This window comes from Chinchilla lanigera, unplaced genomic scaffold, assembly GCF_000276665.1.
Source record: "Chinchilla lanigera isolate Chin_1 unplaced genomic scaffold, ChiLan1.0 scaffold00158, whole genome shotgun sequence".
NCBI classification, from domain to species: Eukaryota; Metazoa; Chordata; class Mammalia; order Rodentia; family Chinchillidae; genus Chinchilla; species Chinchilla lanigera.
The window spans coordinates 811,667-833,752 of NW_004955559.1; the positions used below are offsets into that span (position 1 = coordinate 811,667).

At 56.7% G+C, this 22,086-nt stretch overlaps 1 protein-coding gene across 1 annotated transcript in view; it reads right to left on the minus strand.

Moving 5' to 3' along the window:
• The window catches only part of Myh14 (myosin, heavy chain 14, non-muscle), a gene marked incomplete in the record, with an annotated part of 59,628 nt that overhangs the window by 15,212 nt on the left and 22,330 nt on the right, over window positions 1-22,086 (minus strand). Inside the window, 22 exon segments of the mRNA XM_013509048.1 lie at window positions 1,703-1,951; window positions 2,530-2,682; window positions 2,766-2,870; window positions 3,372-3,578; window positions 3,810-3,954; window positions 4,509-4,721; window positions 5,592-5,763; window positions 6,158-6,281; window positions 7,073-7,210; window positions 8,676-8,882; window positions 9,379-9,510; window positions 10,331-10,439; window positions 11,247-11,407; window positions 11,490-11,559; window positions 12,393-12,514; window positions 13,151-13,338; window positions 17,038-17,152; window positions 17,384-17,557; window positions 17,685-17,858; window positions 17,960-18,112; window positions 18,811-18,929; window positions 21,202-21,297. Coding sequence (XP_013364502.1) covers window positions 1,703-1,951; window positions 2,530-2,682; window positions 2,766-2,870; window positions 3,372-3,578; window positions 3,810-3,954; window positions 4,509-4,721; window positions 5,592-5,763; window positions 6,158-6,281; window positions 7,073-7,210; window positions 8,676-8,882; window positions 9,379-9,510; window positions 10,331-10,439; window positions 11,247-11,407; window positions 11,490-11,559; window positions 12,393-12,514; window positions 13,151-13,338; window positions 17,038-17,152; window positions 17,384-17,557; window positions 17,685-17,858; window positions 17,960-18,112; window positions 18,811-18,929; window positions 21,202-21,297 — 3,326 coding nt within the window.

The window sequence follows — 22,086 nt, forward strand, 5'->3', positions numbered from 1 at the left end:
AAAAAAAAAAGTTAATAGATATACACAAAGTGTGGTTTGCTTCAACAGGAATACTATTCAAAATAGAAAATGAATGGATTACTGATACATGCAAAATTATCAATAAATCTCCAATTATCCTGAGTCAGAGATGTCAATCAAAAAGGATATTTGCATGAAAATATATACAAAATTATAAAATATATAAAATATATTATATATCATTATATATTATTTATGTATTACAAATATATATTATTGTATGTTATATATATTATAATATTATAAAATATATATAAAATTCTAGAGGATGAAAAAAATTAGTGGAGCTTTGATCATTTGTGGGTATTAAGCAATGAATACTACATAAAATGTATGTATTTGGAGCCCAAGAAGAAGGAGAAAAAGTAGACCAAAAAATATTTGAAGAAATAACAACTGAGAATTTCCACACTTGATAAAACAACTCCCACTGCAGCCTGTCAACCTGTAGTTGTAGGAAGCGCAACAAAGAAAAAGCAGGATAAATGCAAAACCCCACGCTGTGCGCATTACAGCAAAAGAGCGCATAACCAGAGATGAAGAGATGAAATTTTTCACAGTACCAGAGGTTGAACCCAGGGTGTTTGCCATGTTACACCCTTTTTATCTTTTCTTTTCTTTTCTTTTTTTTGGTACCAGGAATCGAACTTAGGATCTTGGTTTGCCAGGCAGGTGCTGTGCCACTGAGCTATATCCCCACCCCGCTTTTTCAATCTTGAGGTAGGGTTCATTAAGGAACCGTGTTGCCCAGGCTGGGCTCACATTTGTGCTGGGGTTACAGGTGTGCACCAGCAAGCCTGGCAAGAGATGATTTTTAAATTAGCTACGAAAACAGACCACATTCCCTACAGGCAAAGGGTGGTTTGAATGACTGCTAACTTTTCAACAGAAACAATGGCAGCCAGAAGTGATGGAATAACATCTTGAAAGTGCTGAGAATGAAATAGTCCACCTAGAATTTTATATCCAGTGGAAATGCCTGTCAGTTATGCAGATGAAATAGTAACACACACTCCCTGCACTTTTTAGATGAATAAAACACAGCACAGAGGGGTTGGCCATTTGTCCACATCACACAGCCAGAAAGGGAGTGTGCTGGGATCTAACCTCAGGATCACCCAGCTCACCTATCCTCTGTGATTTTCTTCTGCCCTCAGATGGCCAAATGTCTGATGCTGTTCCCATTTTCTAGGTAGGTGCCAGAGCTTCTGTATCAAATGCCCCTCAAAGGCTCATATGCTGTAAAGGCTTGGCCCCCGGTCCTCAGCACCACCGGGCTGTGCAACTGTGAACCCTCTATGAGGTGGGGCCTCAACTGAGAGAAGTGTTACACAGCACTCTGGGAGGCTGAGGCAGGAGGATCACAAGTTCAAGGCCAGCCTAAGGAGACCCTGTCTTAGAATTAAAAAAGAGCTGGGGATGTAGCTCAGAGGGAAAGCCCTGGGTTCAGTCCCCAATACCAAAAAGTTGTTGTTCCCAATTTCTAGATAGGTAAACTGAGGCTGAGACTGGAAGAGCGACTTGCTAGAGGTACCCAGTGAGTCAACAGGCCAAGCGTGTCCTATTGTATGGAGGCAACCACAAATTTGTCGTGCTGTGAGATCGCACACCGCCAGTGCCTACAATGATGGGGAAGCACAGGCTGGCCTGACTGTCCCTCTGGGTAAACTGAGGCACCCACCTGGTCAAACTTGCGCTGCTTCTTGTCCAGTGTGCTCACGAGCTGCCGTTGCTGCTCCAGGTCCACGGTGACGTCGTCCAGCTCTTGCTGCAGGCGGCGGCGGCCCCGCTCCAGCCGCTCCACAGCCTCTGTCTTCTCTGCCAGGCGCTGGGCCAGGGCCTCCGCCTCCCTGGCAGCACGGCGCCGGGCCTCCTCCCCTGCCTCCAGCGCCCCAGCCTCCTCCTCCTGGCGCCGCCGCCACTCTGACAGCTGGAGAAAGGACAGTGACAGTGGCGAGTGACCCCAGGCATGAGCTCCTGGTGCCATTTCCCACATGGGGAAGCTGAGGCCTGGGGGAAAACGTCACTCCTCGGAGCTCTTCTGCCTCCGAGTGGAGCTGAGCTTGTGAGTACTATGAGCCCAGTTCTTTCAGGGAATTAAACTGACTCCTGCTAGGGCCCAGATTTGAATCAAACCTTAGCTTTTCTGGGGATAGGGGCGCAGTATGAATGAGACAGAGTCCTTTAGTCGCTAGACTCCACCACAGAGGCTAAGGTAGAAGAATTCTAGGAGACATGGGAGTCCACAGGAGGGCTTCACAATGTTTTGAACATTCAGGAGAGACTTCCCGTGGGAGGGGCCTTTTGAGCTGGGTCTTGAAGTATGCACAGGAGTTTGCAAGGACCAGCCAACTCAGGCAGAGACACGGACTTTACCCAGGAGCACTGGGGCACCACAGACCACTTCAGGGGTGTGTGTGTCAAGGAAGCTATCCCGGTGGGGCTGTGCAGGGAATGAGTGGGCCGAACTATACGTCTGTGGGGACCAGGACAGGTGTGGGCACGCACCTGGACCTGGGCCGCCTGCAGCTCGCGGCCTGCACGCTCCCTGGCGGCGGCTTCCTCTTCCATCTGCTCGCGCAACCCCGCTGCCTCGGCCTCCAGTGCGCGCACGCGCGAACCCAAGGCCAGCTTCGCCCGGGTCTCCTCCTGAAGCAGCTCCTGTGGGTGGGTGAGTAGGGTCAGGCTTTGGGTCGGGGGCGTGCGGGGGTGCATAGAGGCGCGTGCTGGCCTGCGGGGTTTACCTGGGCGTCGTGCAGCTGCCCCTCGGTGCTGCTCAGCTCCTTGCCCAGCCGGATGGCTCTGGACTCGGCCTCGCTCAGCGCCCCGGAAACGGTCTCCAGCTCAGCCTGGGGAGAGAGGAGCGTGAAGCCCTCCGCGGCACCTCCGCCCATGCGCACCGCCTTGCATCCACCCACCCGGAATAAGAGGACAAAATGCGGCTGGTGAAAGGGGAGGAGTGAGGTGGCACAGGCCGAACATCCCAGCACGCTTGGAAGCTGAGGCAGGGGGATCTCAAATTCAGACCCAGCCTAGCCAATGTAGCAATTTAGTGAGACCCTGTCTGAAAACAAAAAAATAAACTAGGGCTGGGGATGTGACAGCGGGGAGGCCCTGGGTCTGAGCCTCGGGCAGCCGGGGGGTTTCTTCCTTTGAGTGATCACAGCACGCATGATGCAGTCCTAGTGGTTCCACGCGCTGATGCTGCCCTTTGTAATCCACCCAGGAATTATTCCAAGGCCAGGGCGCCCGGGTCAGCACCTCGGCGAGGTGGTTGACGCACCCCAAGCAGAAGCCGAGAGAGCTTGGCCCTTCCGCCCCACCCCCCGCACCCGCGGGGCACTGCTGACCTGTGCTCGCTGCAGCTTCTCCGCGGCCTCCACACGCGCCCGCTCCCCGTCGCCAGCCCGGCCCTGCACCTCCTGCAGCTGCGACTCCAGACGCCGGCGCTTCTGCTCGCCCTCCTGGCGCGAGGTCTGCAAGCTGCTCAGCTCCGTCCGCAGCTCAGACACCTCGGCCTCCAGCGCCAGCCGCATCTTCTCCCACGCGCCTTTGCCCTGGGGGGTGGCACCGGTGAGCGAGGGTGAAGAGCTGACCCTGCGCCTGCCCCAGGGCCTTTGCCTGGGCAGGAGCGCACCTCCCCTGGGCCGCGTGCGCATCCTCCCCTCCCTGGACTTCCACCCCGGGTCGCGGCTCCAGGGCCGCCCTCTCCTGTTCAGCCCTTGGTCTCAGGGCTCCTGCTACCCCAGGACAGCGCTACGCTCGCTCCCTGCGGGGTCCCAACCCACCCGTCGGGCCTGCTCCAGCTGCTCCATCAGCTCCCCCAGCGCCTGGCCGTGCCGCTGCCTCAGCTCCTGCACCGCCACCTCGTGAAGCCGCGTCTCCTCCTCCAGCGCCTTCTTCAGCTCCGTCACCTCCTGTTCCCTCTTGGTCCTTTCATTGGCAAAGGATGAGGGGAACAGAATTTCAGAAGAGAGAACAGAGAGACTTGGGGGAGCTGGTTGTGGCTCCTTTTCTTGTTTGCTCCAAAGATGGGGACCTCATTATACTTTCTTAAGGGATCTGGGAAGTGGTACTACAGGGGACTTTGGCTTTAAGTTGAACTCCTATGCATCCTTCCAAGCCTTACTGGAAAGGCCCCTCCTCAAGGAAATCTTCCAGACCTCTCACAGCCTTGATTTAGGAGTCTTCATTTATTATTCAAAATGCCGTGTTATTCCACTCGAGTAAAGCACCCACTACTCTGTACAGGACCTGTCCTTGCCAGAATCTGCCTCCTCCAAGGATCTCAGGGCAATGTCTGGGTCTCACTCATCTCTATTCTCTGGCCGGAGCCCAGAGCCGGTGCCCAAGAAACAACTTTTTATGACTAAACCTTCAAGTGGAGGCCTCCCCAGCTCCGCCCTCTTCCCCTGCTCCACCCTCCCCCGCCCCGCCCCGCCCCTCCTTGGCCGCCAGGCGACCCTCCCGCAGGCTCTGGGCCTCACCGCAGCTCTTGCTGCGCATTCGTGGAGTCCAGCGTGTCCTCCAGCTCCCCGCGCAGCGCCTCCAGCTCCTCGCCCAGGTCGCGGCGCTGCTTCTCGGCCTTGGCCCTGGCCACGCGCTCGGCCTCCAGGTCCTCCTGGGCCTCGGCCAGGCCGGCCTGCGCCTCCCGCAGGGACTTGAGCAGCTGGGCCCGGGCCCCGCCCTCCTCCTCGGCCCTGTGGGCACAAGGACGGAGGAGTCAGCGTGCGAGCCGGCAAAGAGACCCAAATGTGCGCGGGCTTGGGAGGCGGCCGGTCCCATGTTCAAACCCCAGCTCTGCCACTGGGCACGCAATGCCAGTCCTCGAAGCCTGTTTCCCTAGCTACGAAAAGGGAATGACACCCACAGTTGTCATGGGTGACACAGAGCTCCTGCCACACGCATGTCCTTTCCTCGTGCTGATTCTGTGAATGATGAAGCCAAGTGAGGAAACTGAGGCAGAATGGGAACAACTTGATGCGGTCTAATGGGGTGATGAGAATGTTCTGAATTCGATGGAGGCGATGTTTCCTGACACCACGGACTAAATCCACCGGAGAGTGCACTTCAGCACGGTTGATTTTTGTTTTTGGTATTTTGAGACAAGGTCTCACTGTGTAGTCTAGGCTGGCCTCAGTTGCACAGTGATCCTCCTACCTCAGCCTCCTGAGTGCTGGGATTACAGGGGCGTGTGTTCTCACAGGAGCGTGCACACACTCTGGATTCTAGGATGTGCTCTTTTTCACATTTTAACATCTCCTAAGTGAAACTGCACCCTTAATGGCAGGGCTCTTAGACTGGAAGCACAGTGCAGAGGAAGCACTGTAAACTCCAGGTGCCGCGCTGGGCATGCAGCAGGCACTTAATAAGTGCGCGTGTGTGTCCTGAGACTGATTAGGGGTCCACTTTCCAGTCCCGGCGAATGCGCAGTGGCCCCTTCTCCCTGCACCTGTGCTCCTAGCCCTGCGACCACGGGGCTCACGCGCCTCCGTCCACTTCTTCCGGGGTTGGCTCGGGACTCGTGTCACCCGCGTGCCACCTACGGGGCCGAGGCCGAGTGCCCGCACCTGACCAGCGCTGCCTGCAGCTCCTCCTCCTTGCGGCCCAGCTGGGCCCGCAGCTCCTCGGCGCGCTGCTGCTGCTCGGCCATCTGCTCCTGCAGCTCCGAGCTTTCCCCGTCCAGCCGCCGCTTCAGCTTCTCCAACTCCTGGCGCCCCTTCTCCTCCTTCCGCAGGCGGTCTGCGGGGCGTGGCCAGGGTGAGCCGGGGCGTGGCCAGGGTGAGCTGGACAGGGCTCCACCGCCTCCCTCCTCCAGCCTGCCCGCCCCGCAGAGCACCCCACTGTCCCCCAGAGCTCGTCCGCCCTGCCCAACAGCTGTGCCTCCTCCCTCGGGCTGCCTCCTCCCCTTCTAAATTAACAGCGAGGGGCAGAGGGGCACAAGGTGTCTGAGGTGGACAGTGGCCCAGTCAGATGGGAAGCGACGGTAACCCAAGACACTAGGGGCGAGAGAGGGTTGGGCTTGAGCGCTAGCATCCCTCAAAGCGTTGGAGGCGTCTTTCCCATTCCATTTAGCAGACGCCACCAGGGGACCCCACAGCCCGCGCGTGCGGCTTCCTGGACGCAGGGCGCTCACCCTCCATGTCTGCAATAGTGGCCTCGTATTTGAGCCGCAGCTTGTTCAGGCTTTTGATCTTCTCCTCTTCCTCTGCCGCCTGGGAGGAGAACTCGGCCAGGCGCTCCTCCAGCAGCCGCCGCTCCTGCGGTGCCACCACGCAGGGCCATCAGGAGCCAGGCAGGAGTCGCTCTGCGCGTGGCTTCCAATCCCATCCCCCGGGGCCTCCCTGCGCATAGCCTACACTTGAATGGCAGGGCCGGCAGCCCTGTTCTCTGCAGTTCACCTCTGTCCCACTGAGGGCCCCTGAGGCTGACTGCAATCATTGCTGTCATAAACAACGCCGCAACTGCCATGGTCACCCTCGCCCTTCTGTGCACTCCTGCGGGAGATGGGGACCCTGGACACCACTCAGTATGCACCATGGACCGCCAGCTGCAGAGGTGAGCTGATTACAGCTGCAGATCCTCTGCAGACGGGCTGAATCCGAATCTGCATTTTTTTTGAGTCAGGGTCTCACTGTGTAGTTCAGGCTGGTTTCGAACACATGTCGATCCTCCTGCCTCAGCCTCCCTTAGTGCTGGGTTTACAGATATGAGCCACCACATCCGGCATGCATATATTTTTAAAAATGATATAAGGGTTGAACCCAGGGCCTTTGCACTGAGCTACAGCCTCAGCCCTTTCTAAAATTAATTATTTTGAGACAAGGACTTACTAAGTGACTAAGTTGCCCAGGCTGAGCTCAAACTTAAGATGCTCCTGCCTCGGCCTCCCCTGTGAGGTGGACACCTGCTCATGCTCTGCCCCTTTCTCTGTTGGCTGCTTGGCATGTGCTTGTTGGTTTCTGGGCGTCACTCTCCCACGTGCACCCCAATTTTTATCCATGGGGCTTCCTGTCACCCCTCCAACCCCCCGAAGTACCCAGCCCCTCACCTTGCCCAGCTTGGCATTCTGGTCTTCCAGGAGCAGCAGGTCCTCCTCAAACTTTTTCAGCTTTGCCTCAGTGGTCACCTTCTCCAGCTGTAGCTTCTGCCTCGCCCCCTCCTCAGCCTCCAAGTGGGTCTCCAGCTCCTGCAGCAGGAGGAGGGAGGACGGGACTCAGGGTTGGGGGCTGGGCTTGACAGAAAGACCAGGGGAGGGGCAGGGGCCGGCTGGGGGCCGGCAGGTCCATTCCCTGAGCCCTGGGCAGGGCTGGGGGGAACCAGACCTCACCAGTCTACCTTTGCACTCATTGGCTGCATAGGCATTTATTAAGTGCCCAGTGTATACCAGGCAATGCTCTAGACCCTGAGCCCCTGAGGGTGCAGGAGTCCCTGTCCTGGGGGAATGACATTCTGTATGTGTTGGCGGGATGGAGATGCTACATGATACATATAACGAACACATCATAGAGACAGGAAGGGACCGAGATGGCGGCCACATGTACAGCTGGTGACCCCTGAGAGCTATTTTTCCATCCCTGCTGGACCACAGAATCATTAGGACAAGAGAATCACGTCTTCCTGCACCACCGGGTCACCTCAGCCTCCCATCCCCGCCCAGCCTGTTCCCTGGGTCTCTGCTTCTCGAGCTAGGCTTGGGGCAGCCCTGTGGACCCTCGAGGCCTGGTGTCTGGCTGCCTCGTGCTGCGTTTGTGTGATGAGCTTCGGTCGTTCCCATTGCTCAGGGGTCACTTGTTCTGCTATCTCCACACGTTAGGGCACGGCCCTCCCTCACCCACGGGGCAGAGGGAGGTGGCCAAAATGCCACAGAGCTCTTGAAATGCGGCCAGTGTGACTGAAGAATTGAGTTTCCTGTTTTATTTTATGTTTAATTTTTCTTTTTGGTACAAGGAATCGAACTCAGGACCTTGTGCTTGCCAGGCAGGCGCTTATTATGTATTTAAAATTTAAGACTAGAAAAAAGAAAGACTAGATACTCACTGGGAAACTTTGAAGTCAGTGTGGAACAACTTGAGAATGTGAATCTCCGTGTGTGTGTGTGTGTGTGTGTGTGTGTGTATCTTCATGTAAAGCGGTTAGACTCAGGGCCTTCATGCTGAGCTAAATCCCCAGCCCTTTACTTATTTTTGTATTTTGAGACAGGGCCTCATGAAGTTGTTCACACTGAACTCAAACTTAACGATCCTCCTGTCTCAGCCTCCCAGAGTGGTGGGGTTACTGATATGCACCACCAAGCCTGGGTGTGAATCTAGTTTCTAAACTGTAGATATAAAATAAAAAGAGATCCAAATATTTCCAAGAAAGCCCAGCATCTGAATTGAGATGTGTGTTAAGTGTAAAATACACACTAGATTTTGAAGAGGAACCACCAGCACACAGCTTGGCTGCAAATACAGCCAGGGGGCAGAGAAGCCGAGGACCACGGCGCTCCCTCGAACCTCCGGATCCATCCATTCTAGAGTCTCCCATTATTTGAACCAAAACAAAAAAGAGTTCTTAAGTTATTAGAGCTATGTTTTGTATAAATTCATGACCAAAAGAGACAAGGTTTGCAGACACCCAGGCGGGAGGGGCAGACCGGGCTCGGGCCGCACCTGTATGTGCAGCTGCAGCCTCTTCTTCTCGGCCTGCAGCTGGCGGCTGCACTCCTCCTCCTCGCCCATGCGGGCCTCCAGCTCGGTCACCACCAGCTCCAGCTCCTGCTTGCGGGTCGCCAGCCGCCCGCGCGTTTCCTCCGCCTCGGCGCATAGCTCGGCCTCCGCCCGCAACTGCTCCGCCAGGCGAGCGCGCTCCTCCTCCAGCTGCGGCGTGGGAGGGCAGGCTCAGCCAGCTGCGCTCCCAGGGTGGCCTTCCAGGGTCACCAGGTCCCGAGTGCCTCCGAGTGTCTCCGCCCGGGCTCCTCCTCCCAGTCCCCCAGCCCCAGCGCGCTCCATTCTAACCCTCTCCCACCTGGACACCGTGCTCTAGAAAACCCCATCTCCCATCTCATTTAATACTCCTACGCTTAGAGATCTAACTGAACCAAAATAATTCAGAAAAATGCCTTTACCTCTGGGCTCTGCCATGCCCCCACGCCCACGCCCCCACCTCCTGGTCCCACCCTTACCCCTTGCAGCCCGCTTACTGGGCTCCACTCTAGGCCCCGCCCACACAAGCCCCGCCCACACACCAAGCCTCACCTCCGCCACAAGGCCCGGCAGGCTCCACCCTTCGGTGCCCTATCCCAAAAGGCTCCACCCCCAGCGAGGCCCCGCCCCCCGAGGCCCCGCCCTCGCCGGGCTCCATCCCGCCCGGTACCTGCGCCACGCGGTCCTGCAGCTCCCCCACTTGGCGTGCACTCTGCTGCTGCAGCTCCTGCACCTTCTGCAGCTCCTGGGCACGAGCCTGCAGCACCTCGTCCTGCCGCGTCACCTGCAGCAGCGGCTTCACCTAGGGGGAGGGGAGGGGTGGAGCAAGCTCTCTAGTGGCTCCTGCAGCCCGGGCCAAGCACTCCCGGAGACGCACTCCTCCACCTTCTCGCTGGGCAGATGGCCACTGCCCTACCAGTTCCTACGCACAGGGGCGGGGGCTTCCGGTTGACTGAGCTGCCCCTTGGAAAAAGCCCCCAAACTGACCAGCGCATGGCAAGCACCACTGTGTGTTTAAAGAAAAATATTGGGGAGTGACTCTCCAGGGTCTCTGCACTGAGCTATATTCAGATTGATTGATTGACGGATTGATTAAGAAGGGTCTACTTAAGTCCCTAAGTTGCCCAGGCTGGCCTTAACCTTGCCATCCTTCTGCCTCAGCCTCCCAGAGGGCTGGGATTACAGGTGTGCTCCACCCCGCCAGGCTCTGTTCCACCGTTTCCCACCCGGCTCTACACAAATCTACCTGTTTTTTTTTTTCTGGTACCGGAAATCGAACTCAGGACCTTGCGCGTGCGCCTCTGAGCTATATCCCCCGCCCTACCTGGTTCTTTTCCACTCTACCCAATAAAACCCTGATAAAACCCCGGCGGGCGAGCTCGGTGGGCTCGAGGGCCGGCAGCACTTCTGGCAGATGCAGGAATGAGGGCGTCGGGCCAAGTCCACCAGGCACAGCACGGACGGCGGACGCTCCCGTCTGCTCTCCCCGTACTCCCTGCCCCGCACCTCCCACCCACCCTGTCTTGTCCTGTGTCCTCTGCAGGTCACACATGTTCCCTGTGCGCGCAGAAGCCTTCCCGAGCGCTGCAGGCCCAGCCCTCAGCCCTGCCCGGACGCCTCACCTTGATGAAGAGCCGCCACCACTGCCAGTGCCTGAGCTTGAGGTAGGCCGCGCAGTTCCTCTGCATCACCCGCAGCGCGCTCTGCTGCTGCTGGCGCCTCTGGAAGGCCCTGTGGACAGCGGTAGCTGTGAGGACGCCCCTGCCCATGGTTAAAGGCCCACCGCATGCGGGCGCCATTCCGTCCAGGTGGGCCTTGCCCTTCCGCCCCGCCCCGCCCCGAACACTCGCGCTCCTGCTCTTGGCTGCCGCTGCTCCAGCTCAGCCCCCTCCTCACCCATTAGAGCCCTTGCCTCCTCCCAACCCTCCATGGCTCCCCAGTGCCCTGGACAATGTCCCCAGCCCTCAACCTGCTGTTTGGGGTGTCCTTCCTGCAACCCTCTTTCTTAGCGGCTTCTATGGGGGGGCAGAGACTTGTACAATCTTTCTGCAGCCCCAGCCGTGCCAGGCTGCACACCACAGGGCCTTGGCACAGGCTGCCTCTGCTGCCTGGCCACCGTGCCTGCTCGCCTTTGTCCTCCTGGGTTCAGTGTGGCCTGAGCCTCCCTGCTGCACCCTGGTGACCCTCATCAGGACGCATCGCAGCCTGGACCGGGACTCTGTGCCCTCTGTGTCCCCTCCAGCTGGGTGTGTGTGCCCCCGCCAGGGTGTGGCCACGCGGGCCACCTCGCGGCTTGGCCTGCTTTCCCAGGCCCCCTCTGCTCTCGCATGGCGGCTCCTGGTCATCTCGGCCACCCGATCACTCAGCCCAGGGCCTGGCCCCAGAACCGGGGACAGTGGAGCCGAAAGCCTGGGTTCCCTGCAGCTCCGCTTGGGCACTGTCAGCCCTCCCGCCATAGTGGAGGCCTGGGGGCCATCCGTCACCCTCAACCTGACCCAGCTGAGTCCAGAGGGCCCCAGACGACGGCGCAGTCCCCACCTGCGCGCCAGGTAGCCCCGAGCAGCCGCTTGGAAGGACACAATGATGTCCGTGACCTTCAGGTCCCGTTCTTCTTCCAGCTGGGCCAGGACCCCCGCCCGGAAGAAGATCTTGCTCTGGCCCACGCGGTACAGGTTGGGGTCCAGCTCCAGGGCCTGGATCTGTGAGGGCGGGGGAGGCGGTGACGAGGGGGCAGGTTGCCGGTCCCCGCACCTGTGCGCGTGCGCGCGCCCCTTGGCTCACCATCTTCTCGCAGGCCTGCTTCCCGTCCATGAAGCCCTTGGGGATGGCGTTGGGCGTCAGGATCTCGTACCTGCGGCGTGGGGAGGTGGGCGGTCAGGGTTACAGGGACGGGCGAGCACCAGAGTCCCAAGACTTGAAGGGCTAGCAATAATGCTAAGCGGTCCTTTGCTCATTTTTTATACCGATCACATTAAAGTATTTTTTTGTTTGTTTGTTTGTTTTTTCTTTTTCTTCGGTACCGGGAATCGAACTCAAGACCTCGCGCTTGCCAGGCAGGTGCTGTGCCGCAGAGCTAAATCCCCAGCCCCCACATTAAAGTATTTTGGATGCAGTGGGTTCGATAAGACAGCTTGTTAAGAGGTGGCTACTAGAAAATTTTCAGTTATATATGTGACTCTTTCCTTTCCACTTTTTAACATTCCTTTCTCTTCCTCTCTCTCTCCCTCCCTTCCTTCCTTTCATTGGGGATCGGAACCAGGGCCTTCACACTGAGCTGCATTCTCAGCGTTTTATTTTTTTAAGTTCTAAATAGCGCAGCCTGGGTTCCAATGTGCGCTTCTCTTGCCTCCGCCTCCCCGAGTGCTGAGATTCCAGGCCACGGCGCCTGGCTTCGTTTTCTGGCGTTAGAGAACGCCAGCGCCAGATGGCTGGTGGGAAGTATCTTTTCGTTACATTTGCCATTTTACTTGCTTATTAGACTTTGATAGTTTCTGTTCTTTTCTGCTTCATTTTCAAAATGCAACTTGCAACACACTAAAGGCGGGGGGCGGGGTCCTGTTTAAGGCTTTGGGGATCCCGTCCTCTCTCAGAGCTTTCTCTCGGGGAATTTCGTTCCCCCCCGCCCCCCATCATCACAGGGGGAAATGAGGCTCCGCAGAGTGAGAGGCCCACGTCCGCGCTCACCGCTGCCGGAACTCCTGGAAGAGGATGCGGTTGGGGAAGCCCTGGCGGCAGATGCGGATGCCCTCGAGGACGCCGTTGCAGCGCAGCTGGTCCAGCACCAGCCGCGGCTCCAGCTTCCCGGCCTGCGGGGCGAGGGGAGTGCGGGTCACAGGCGGCCACGCGGGGGCGCCACCTCCACAAGCCTAACGGGGCCCAGAGCCACTACGCCCCACTGAGTGATACTAAGCCAGAAACCGCCGCCCGTTTCCTGACCACATGCAAGCCACCCGCACCTAACCGTGTGGCCTGACTTCCGCCCCACATTCCTCCTCTGTCGGGCTGGCTCTGATCTTCCCAACAAGACTCTCCTGGAGTCCTGAGAGGCCACACATAGGCAGCACCCCAGTCATCCTCTCCTTTGTGCTTTCCAGGCTCTGACTGGCCACTGGGCCTTTGCACAAGCTGTTCCCTATGTGAGAAGCCACATATCCTTTGGAGCTTAGCCATCTGCTCCTCTGGGGAGCCCCCCTGGACTTTACTGGTCAGGTGGGACCGTTTGGGACACTTTATGATCCCTACAAAACCCCCTGAACATGCATTTTGAGGGATTGGCTGACAGTCTGTGCTTCCCAGAACTTGGAAGACTTAAATCACATGAATGGATGCATTTCCCAACAGGACAGGGAGCCTGAATGGACACAGCCTGCTCAAGAGGCAAGAAGCAGACTCAGCCCAGCAGGCCTGGCGGCTCTGCCCTGCACCCCCCACGGGCTGCTCACCCTCTTCTCGTGGTTGGGGACGATGCAGCGGACGAAGCTGGGGTTGGTGTTGCTGAGCGTGGCCATCAGGCGGCTCAGGGACTCCTTGTAGAGCTGCCCCACCGTCCGGAACATGCCGCGGCGCGGGCGGCCACCCGGCGGGCCTTCCCCGAGGCTGCTCACCTGCTCCAGCCCTACGATGCCCTCCACTGCAGGAGGACAGACGCGGGGTCAGCTTGGAGAGCCCGGCCGGCTGAGGCCGAAAGCCTCACTCTCCAGGCCTCGGCCTGTACACACACATAGGGCATGCACCACGCGGACTGGGAAGGGGGCGTCCACCCCTTGGACAGCGAGTGGACCGAGGCTGGTGGGGCGTGTCGAGCGCCAGGGTCAGCTGTGTGCACCCCCAGCCCCACTCGGACACGAGCTCTGCTCTCCTTACCGACAGTGACAGTGACAGTGACGACAACTGCTCACTACCTCTGCCAGGGCTTTGCTCAGGACGCTGGTTCTAAGGACTCTTCCCATCTTACAGGGGAGGAAACTGAGGCACAGAGGGGCCCCAGATGGAACCACAGGAAAACCATAGAGCGGGGCCCCGTATGCACCACAGTTGCAGTGGGGCAGCAGCCCAGCCTGACTTCCGGGTGACTCTGGGGTCACTGCTGCTTCTGCTAGTGAAAACCGCCCCAGGCCTCCTGCCAATTTTGTGTCCCCAGCGCTGACAACTTCCTCGGGAACCTCACATCCTGCAAAACTCAGCCCACCCCGGGGCCAACTGGCTAATCCAGCTTTCGGCCAGGGCCTCGTGTGTGGTAGGGGCTCAGAAACCTGGCTTTTTCCTCCCTAAGTTCAACTGTTTTCTCCACTCCCCTGCTTTTGGTTATTTTCAAAATAATAATCGTTAATGCAGTTCTCAGAGTGCAGAGAAGGGGTAAAGTTCTGAGTTCAGATCCCAGCTCTGCTACTTACTGGCTGTGTGACCCGAGGCAACTCATTTAACATGTCTGTGCCTCAGTTGCCCCATTCGCATGCTGGGGGTAAGAGTCCTAAATCTCCCTCACTGGGTGGGTGGCAGGATTCTGGGTGTCGATGGTAAGAGGGCTTTCCGGGGGTGAGTGGCACATAATAAATGCTCAAGAAACGCCAGCGGATACAGCGAAAGACTTGGAGCTGTTGGGGGCCAGCAGGAGGCGGAGGAAGAGTGAGGGACCTCCGCAGGGACAGAAGAGGGGACAGAGGTCCGAGCCAGGCTCCCAGCCCACAGCCCACCCTCCTCGCCCAAAGACCTCACCGTCGCCGCAGAGACACCCACCCCCTGGCAGGCAAGAGGCAGAGCGGCAGCTCCCTGTGGATCCGGGGAGCGGCAGAGGAAAGGAACCCAGGAAAGAGGCCTGCGTGGGGTCCCCGTGTTCTGGGGAGGGAGAGCAGATGTGGGGAGATGGCAGGGAGATGGCGGGGAGATGCATGAAAAGAGAGGAGGGAGAAGGTGGAGAGAAAGAGAAGAGGCGCATTAGACAACAGCACAGGGCAAAGCAGCTGGAGGCCTGGACGCTGGCCACGAACTTCTCACGTCCCATTTACCTTTGTATCTACCCACTGAGGGCATCAGTGTAGACCAAGAGAGGGAACATCCGCTGTGAGAACGGCACAAGAGAAAAATAACCTCTCCCCCTACAGGCCGAGTCTGTGTCAGCTGTTATCAGATACCCCTTTCGCTCTGGCTGCCAGGAAGCTCAAGAACTGAAGATCCTAGCGGATTTATTTGTTCTGTCTCTCCGAGGAGAGCTTATCTCATTTCCTCTTTCTCCTGGGTTGCCACCATGCTGGTTGCCCACCTCTGTGACCTGGGTCGAGATGGATGCCCAAATGGTCCCAATTCCCTCCTGGTCCCTGTGACTTGGAGCACCCCGAATCTGGGCAGACTTTGGGACCACTCTACTTTAGGAGAAACTTTATGCCAGCTCCACGCCTGATTCAGGAGGCTTTGCAGCCTGCATGGGCAGGACACAGGCTGGATCACCGGGACAATCATGTCCGGGACCGGGCTGCACATTTTAAAAATGTAGGTAGATTTTCCAAGATGATTCTCATAGCAGAATCTGGTTCTGTACTGGACACCAAATGCTGCTTTCCAATTCCTCTGGGATAAACACTTCAAGTTTCTCTCTGGCATCAGCTCAAGAAATCAAAGTGTCCCATGTGCGCCTGTGTCCAGGGAGCTTATTGTGTTTTCTTGCCTAATTGCATGGGCCGGTGCCGCTACCTCTATCCTTTTGAGGTTGATAAAAAATTACAGCAAATTCACAGATGCTGGAAAACTGGCCCTAAGGAACAAAACCAAGATGCTGGTGGTTTTATAAAACTGCTTCTCTAACTGCCCTGGGGCTGCAGGTGGCAGACTGGGCTCAGCGAAGGTCAGAGACCCATGCCCGCCATGAAGGTGCCTGGCGGCCCTGCCTACCTCTCTCCCTGGATCAGGAAACCCTCACAAGATTTGTCTCCGCCCACGGCTCCTCTCCTCCTCCCTAGGACAGGATACCAACTTGGGAAGGAGCAAAGAAAGAGTCTGACAGGCCAGTGGAATCTCCATTGTGAGTTCCCTTGTTACTAATTCTTTTAACTATGCCTACGAGTATGCCCACGCCTGCCTACACACAGAGGGACAAAGAGCAGGCTTCTCTCTTCCTGGAGATTCCTGCATCCAGCCGCTCACTGTGTCTGCAGGGTCTGCAGCCATGGCTCGAGTGCACTGCTGATTGAAAATATTTGGGGAAAATAACCCTGGAACTGTACTGAACAGGTACAGACTTTCTTTCCTTGTGATTATTCTCTAAACAATGCAGTGTAACGGCCATTTACATGGCATTTACATTGTATTAGGGATTATGAGTAACCCAGGGATGATTTAAAACATATGGGAGGAGGTGTGCAGATTCTACACGAATGCTATGTGCCCTCCTCCAGGACTGGGCACTGAACCCAGGGCTTTTGCACTGAGCTACACCCCAGCCTTTGTTTTTATTTCTTATTTTGAGACCGGGTGTTGCCAACTCACTAGCGCTGGCTCAATTTTTTTTTCTGTTTTGTTTTTGTTTGTTTTTGTTTTGAGACAGGCTCTCGCTAAGTAGTGCGGGCTGGGCTTGAACTCACTTACGCAGCCCAGGCTGGCCTCCAACTCACGGCCATCCTCCTGCCTCAGTGTGCGCCACCATGCCTGGCCGGGCTCAAACTTTCAATTCTCCTGCCTCAGCCTCCTAGAGTGCTGGAATCACAGCCTCGTGCTACCACACCTGGCTGCTGTAGCATTTTATAGAACTTGAGCGTCTTTTGTATGAAGTACCCTTGGTATCTGAGGAGGATCCTGGAACCGATCTCTGGCAGGTCTTTTTTTGGGTTTTTTTGTTTGTTTTTTGTTTTTTTCTGGCAGATCTTGAGGGACAGCTGCACTTGGTTCTTTTTCTGGTCTGATTGCACGGCCCTTGTTTCTAAGACAGTGATGGACCACAGGCAGATAGGGCATCCTGTCTTGTTCTGATCAGAAGGAGGAATTTTATCCCTGAACTCTATGCTATTGTTTTGTTTTTGTTTGTTTTGTTTTACTTTTGAGATAGGGTCTTAGTATATAGCCCAGGCTGGCTTTCAACTCCCAGTCATCCTCCTGCCTCAGCCTCCTAAGTGCCGGGATTGCAGTGTACCACCATGCCCGGCTCAATGCTGGTTGAAGGCATTAACCAGTCCATCCTCCCGTCGGTCTATAACCGGAAGTGCGACCTGCGCGGCTGCCCACTCTGGGTCCGAGCAGACAACATGGCCGAGACCTCATCCTCTGGGACAAGGGTGTGTCTGCTCTGGTCTGGGACAAGTGCTGCACGCAGGCCCAGGGCCAGGCGGGGAAGGGTCCTCACCGTCTTTCCAGATCTCAGCGGTCAGCCGGTCTGTGCTCTGGTGCAGCAAGGCTGCCACGTTGTCATTCAGCGGGTCCATATTCTTCATCAGCCACTCGTTGGCCTTGTAGTCGACCTGAGCGAAGCCAGATGGAGGATGGGGTTACTAGGGGTGGCTGAGCCTTCCCGCAGGGGGAGCACCACGGCGGGACTGCGGGCGCCACCTGGTGTCGGTATTGGAAACTGCAACCCGCCTGTGCTCACCTCGCCCGCCCTCCTGGCCCCGCCCCCGCCCCGTCGGCCCCGCCCCGTCTCCCGACCCCGCCCTTCCCCTTTCTGGCCCCGCCCACTCCCGGCCCCGCCCTACCTTGCCCGCGTAGTGCAGGACGCTGAAGTCAGCCTGGTCCCGCAGGTGCCTGGGGCGCTGGAACTTGGGGTGGCCGCCCTGCTCCTGGGCCACCTTCTCCACGAACGATTTGTCCGTGGCCTTCGGGAACCAGCACTCCTCATCCAGCAGGGCCAGAAGCCCGGGAGGGTTGGCCTGGCGGCCCACAGGAGGGGAAGCGAAGGTCAGATCCCCAAGGACGGGGCTCTTAGGTCAGCTCGCAGGGCGACCTCGCCGCGGCCCGAGCCGCGCGTAACCAGTGCCTGCAGCCCCCGGGGCTCACCGGGCGCTCGATGAGGTCGATGCAGGGCTGCAGGTCGAGGCCGAAGTCCAGGAAGGTCCACGGGATGCCCTCGCGCTGGTACTCCTCCTGCTCCAGCACGAACATGGTGTGGTTGAACAGCTGCTGCAGCTTCTCGTTGGTGTAGTTGATGCACAGCTGCTCAAAGGAGTTCAGCTGCAGGGAGGGAGGTGTGAGGCAGACGCAAGGCACAGCAGGGGGACGGACAGGGGCGGACACGGGGCGGGGGCAGGGGACAGATGGTCCCCGGCGCAGACCTGGAAGATCTCGAAGCCGGCGATGTCTAGGATGCCCAGGAAGGAGGCGCCCTGGCGGGGGCTGCGGTCCAGAGCACGGTTGAGGCGCAGGACCAGCCAGCGGAAGAGGCGCTCGTAGGTGGCCTTGGCCAGAGCCTCCAGCGCGAAGTCGGCCTGCGGGGGCGGCGCACGTGAGGCCTCCGGTGGGGACCCGGCACTGCCCCCCTTGCCCGCCATCTTCCTGGCAGTCAGCAACGATGACACGAGCAGCTGACGGCTGCCAACGCCCACTGTGTGCTCTCAGATCGTCCCCACCCCCGGGCCGCTTCCCACAGCTCCGGGACTCAGGAGCCAGATAAGCTCAGCTCGAATCCCAGCTCTGCCATCCAGATGCGGCGTGACCCCGGGCCCGTGAACACACCTCTCTGGGCCTCAGGTTCCCCATCTGTGAAAGTGGGGATCAACAATAATCACCCAGCTAAGAGGGGAACCGAGGTCAACGTGACCCCAGGCTCATCTTGCTCCACAGTGTCATCTTCATCCTGATACCTCAACACCCAGCCCAGGGCCTCCTCACGTCTCCCACCCTGCAGTAGCCAAGAGGATCTTTATACACAAGACAAGTGGCACGAAGTCACTCCCTGATCTCCCACTGCGCTCTGAAGAAAACTCACCTCCTTACTTCAGCCCCTAAGACCTTGCATGATCCGTCCCCTGCTGGCATCTCTTAGCTTCACCGACCTCCCTGTCAGTCCCAACTCACAGAGCTTGCTCCAGCTCTAGGGCTTTTGCATTGCTGTTCCCTCATTCATTTTAGTGTGAAGCGGCTCCAGCCGCCTGAAGACCCGGGACCACGCCCCCCAGCCGCCTACCTGCTCCTTGGTCTGGGCTTTCTGCACGTAATCCCGGCCAACCTTGATTCGGGGTGTGAGCAGGGCTCGGGAGAAGTCGGTCACCCCTAGCCCCAGGAGGCGGCAGAGCTTCTGCGCAGCTGTGAGAGGAGAGGTAGCACATCCGGTCAGCACCGGAAGTGGCCTTGGCCACATGCAGGGGAGAGGCTGCGCTCCCCTGTGGCCCGCTAATTCTCCTCACAGGAACCAGAGACACAGTAATTGGCCGCAATAATTGTGCACGTGAGCTGAGGCCGTGCTACAAGGATGTTCACCGCAGTGAGCTTTATCATGCAGTAAACCAGGAAGTAAGCGGGATGCTCAACAACTGGGGATTGCAAAGGAGCAACGAACACAACTCTTTGGTAAATGCAGGAACATAAGGTGTTTCTAAGTAAGCCCTTTTTATTTTTCTAAATGCGTCAACACTTTTACCAGAAAAGAAGGGGGGGAAATTATGTCAGCAATTATTTCATGAAACAGAATGAAGTGTGTAATTTTAAATTCAGTAAAAATTTTAATTTAATTCTAAATTTATCTAAAATAAAAGAATTATGGACTATATGTCTGTGTGTGCATGTTTGTTTGTGTGTTTGTTGTGGCACTAGGGATCGAACCTAGGGCCTCTACACTGAGCTACATTCCCTGCCCTTTTTTTTTTCACTGCTTATTTTGAGACAGGGTCTTGCTAAGTTGCCGGGGTTGCCCAGGCTGGGCTCAAACTTGTAATCTTCCTGCCTCAGCCTCCCAGAGTGCTGGGATTATAGGAACGGGCCACCACGCCTGGCTTCAACTACAGCTTATTTTTATAGGGAAAAACTGCAGACAAATGCCTGGACATGAAGAAGCTAAGGAGGTGTTTGTGGAGGAGAAGGGAGAGATTTGTGGGAGGTGTGTTTCTTCCTTCTGCTCTGACTTAACCCATAATAAAGAAATGTTTTCAAGCATCTGTTACTTGCAGAGTTGCAGAACAGTTACTACAAATTCTCAGCACCAGCAGAGAAGAAAACACCTAGAGGGACAATGCAAAGTCACTGGGTCCTCAACTCTAATGCTATAGAATGACTTCATATCCTCTATGAAGCATTTCAGAGCTAAGTGACTTGAAAATACAGCAGGAGATAAATGCTCTGGGGAATACTATGCAGCCACTAACAGGGTGTTGTTCTTACACTCCCAGCCCGTGGTTGCCCTTTGGCATCTAGTGAAGCCCATGGACTGTTTGTTCCTCTCCTTAATGTCTGAAAACAAAATACACGGGGTTTCACAGGAGATGGATGCTAGTGACCCATGGACCGCTGATGAAGAAATCCCTGCAGAGTTCTAGCTACCAACCTGGGAAGTTAACCCCAATGCACAAAGGAAAAAGCAAGGTTTGCAAGGTCTAACCCTAAAATTGTAACACAGATAACTGAGCGGAACGGGGTGGGTGTGACCAGAGCTCCAAAACCACTTGTACCCCTGGGGGAGGGGCTGTCCTACCTCCTTCAAAAAATCGAGCTGTGGGATTTTCTCACAGGACGGAAGGTCTCACGCTCCCCCGGGCTGCAGACCCAGGCACTGCAGTTTCTGAGACAGTGGCGTCTGCAAGGAGACAGCCTTGCCCAGGGAGCGACACCGCCAGGGTGCGCGGTGCTTCTTTCTCGGGTGTGCGGTGGTGGGCAACGTCACGTTTATGTTTATGTGTCCTGCCTCGGTCTCTCCTTCCAGCTCGTACTGGTTTTATCACATGGGCATTTGGTTAAAAAAATTTTTTTTTGTCTTTTTGAGACAGGGTCTCGCTATGCAGTTCAGGCTGGCCTTGAGCTCACTTTGTAGCCCAGGCTGGTCTCGAACTCGCAACAATCCTCCTGCCTCAGCCTCCCGAGTGCTGGGATTACAGGCGAGCGCCACCACTCCCGACTGGTTAAAAAATTTTTAAAGGGACTACTGACTATAATTCTGTTTTTGAAAACCAGAAAAAAAGAAAAGAAAAAGAAAAAGAGGTGGGCGTGTTGGTGCATGCCTGTAATCCCAGCACTCAGGAGGTTGAGGCAAAAGGATAGCCAGGAGTCCCAGGCCAGTGAGACCTTTTCTCAAAAAATAACAGTAAGGGAGAGAGAGAGAAAGAGAGAGGGAGGGGATATGCAGAGGCCTGAGGAGGGAGCTTACACCAAATGTGGGCAGCCGCCCTGCTAACTTCCCTTTATGGCGCTGGGTTGTGGAAAATCAGAACCAAAAGAAGGGCGAGGAGAAACTGATTCTGGAGGATCAGCAAGGTCAGGAAGTTCCTGGGTGGGGCCTGGTGGTGTGGTGGGCGTGGCCAATCACACTGTGGGCGTGGCCTGGCCCATTGGGGGCGGGGCCTGGCAGCGCGGGGCGGGGCAGCCGTACCTGTGTTGTCCGGCATGGTGGCCTGGTCTGTGTTGCGCTCGCTCTTGAGGACCACGTTGCCGAACTGCAGCACCGCGGACACCATCCGCAGCATGGCTGTGGGCGGCAGGGCGAGAGGTCAGCAGCTCTGACCCGGATGTAGACTTAATCAGCCCCTTAAACGTTTAACCTAAAAACCCTAAGGCGAATTGTGCCCCCCCCACCCCAAAACCCATCTGTGGCCCTGGGGGGCCCTGGGCCAGGCTTTCGGCCGCACTCAGGATCCGAGGTTTGCTTTATTCCTATTGCCTTGTCTGTCCCACGAAGTGGTGCTTCTAGGATTGGAAAGGGCTTCAGGAAGGATCGAGGACGGTCTATAGTGACAGGGACAGTCTCTAAATACTGAGTGAAAAGTGTTAGGGGCAGAGCGGCACACACAGCTCCCTGGTATCTGCGTGGGAGAGGGAGGGTTTTGGTTTTTGGTTTCCAGTGCTTGGGATTGAACCCTGGGCCTTCACACTGAGCTACCTCTCCAGCCCCTTTAAAAATGTTTTTTTATTTTTGAGCCAGGTGTGGTGGCACACGCCTGTAATCCCAGCACTCTGGAGGCTGAGGCAGGAGGGGCGTAATGAGTTCAAGGCCAGCCTGGGCTACATAGTGAGTTGAAGGCCAGAGTGGGCTACATAGGAGACTTTGTCTCAGAAAAATTTAACAGTCCCTAAAACTGCTAAATGGCCCAGGCTAGGCTAAAACTCATGATCCTCCTGCCTCAGCCTCCCAGAGTACTGGGATCACAGGTGTGTGCCACTGCATAAAATATGTAAAGTACAGTTGATTCGCATGACTTGCTCCGGTTATGGTCACCGTGAGCACTAAGTGAGTGAATATGCACTATCACTGCTGGGG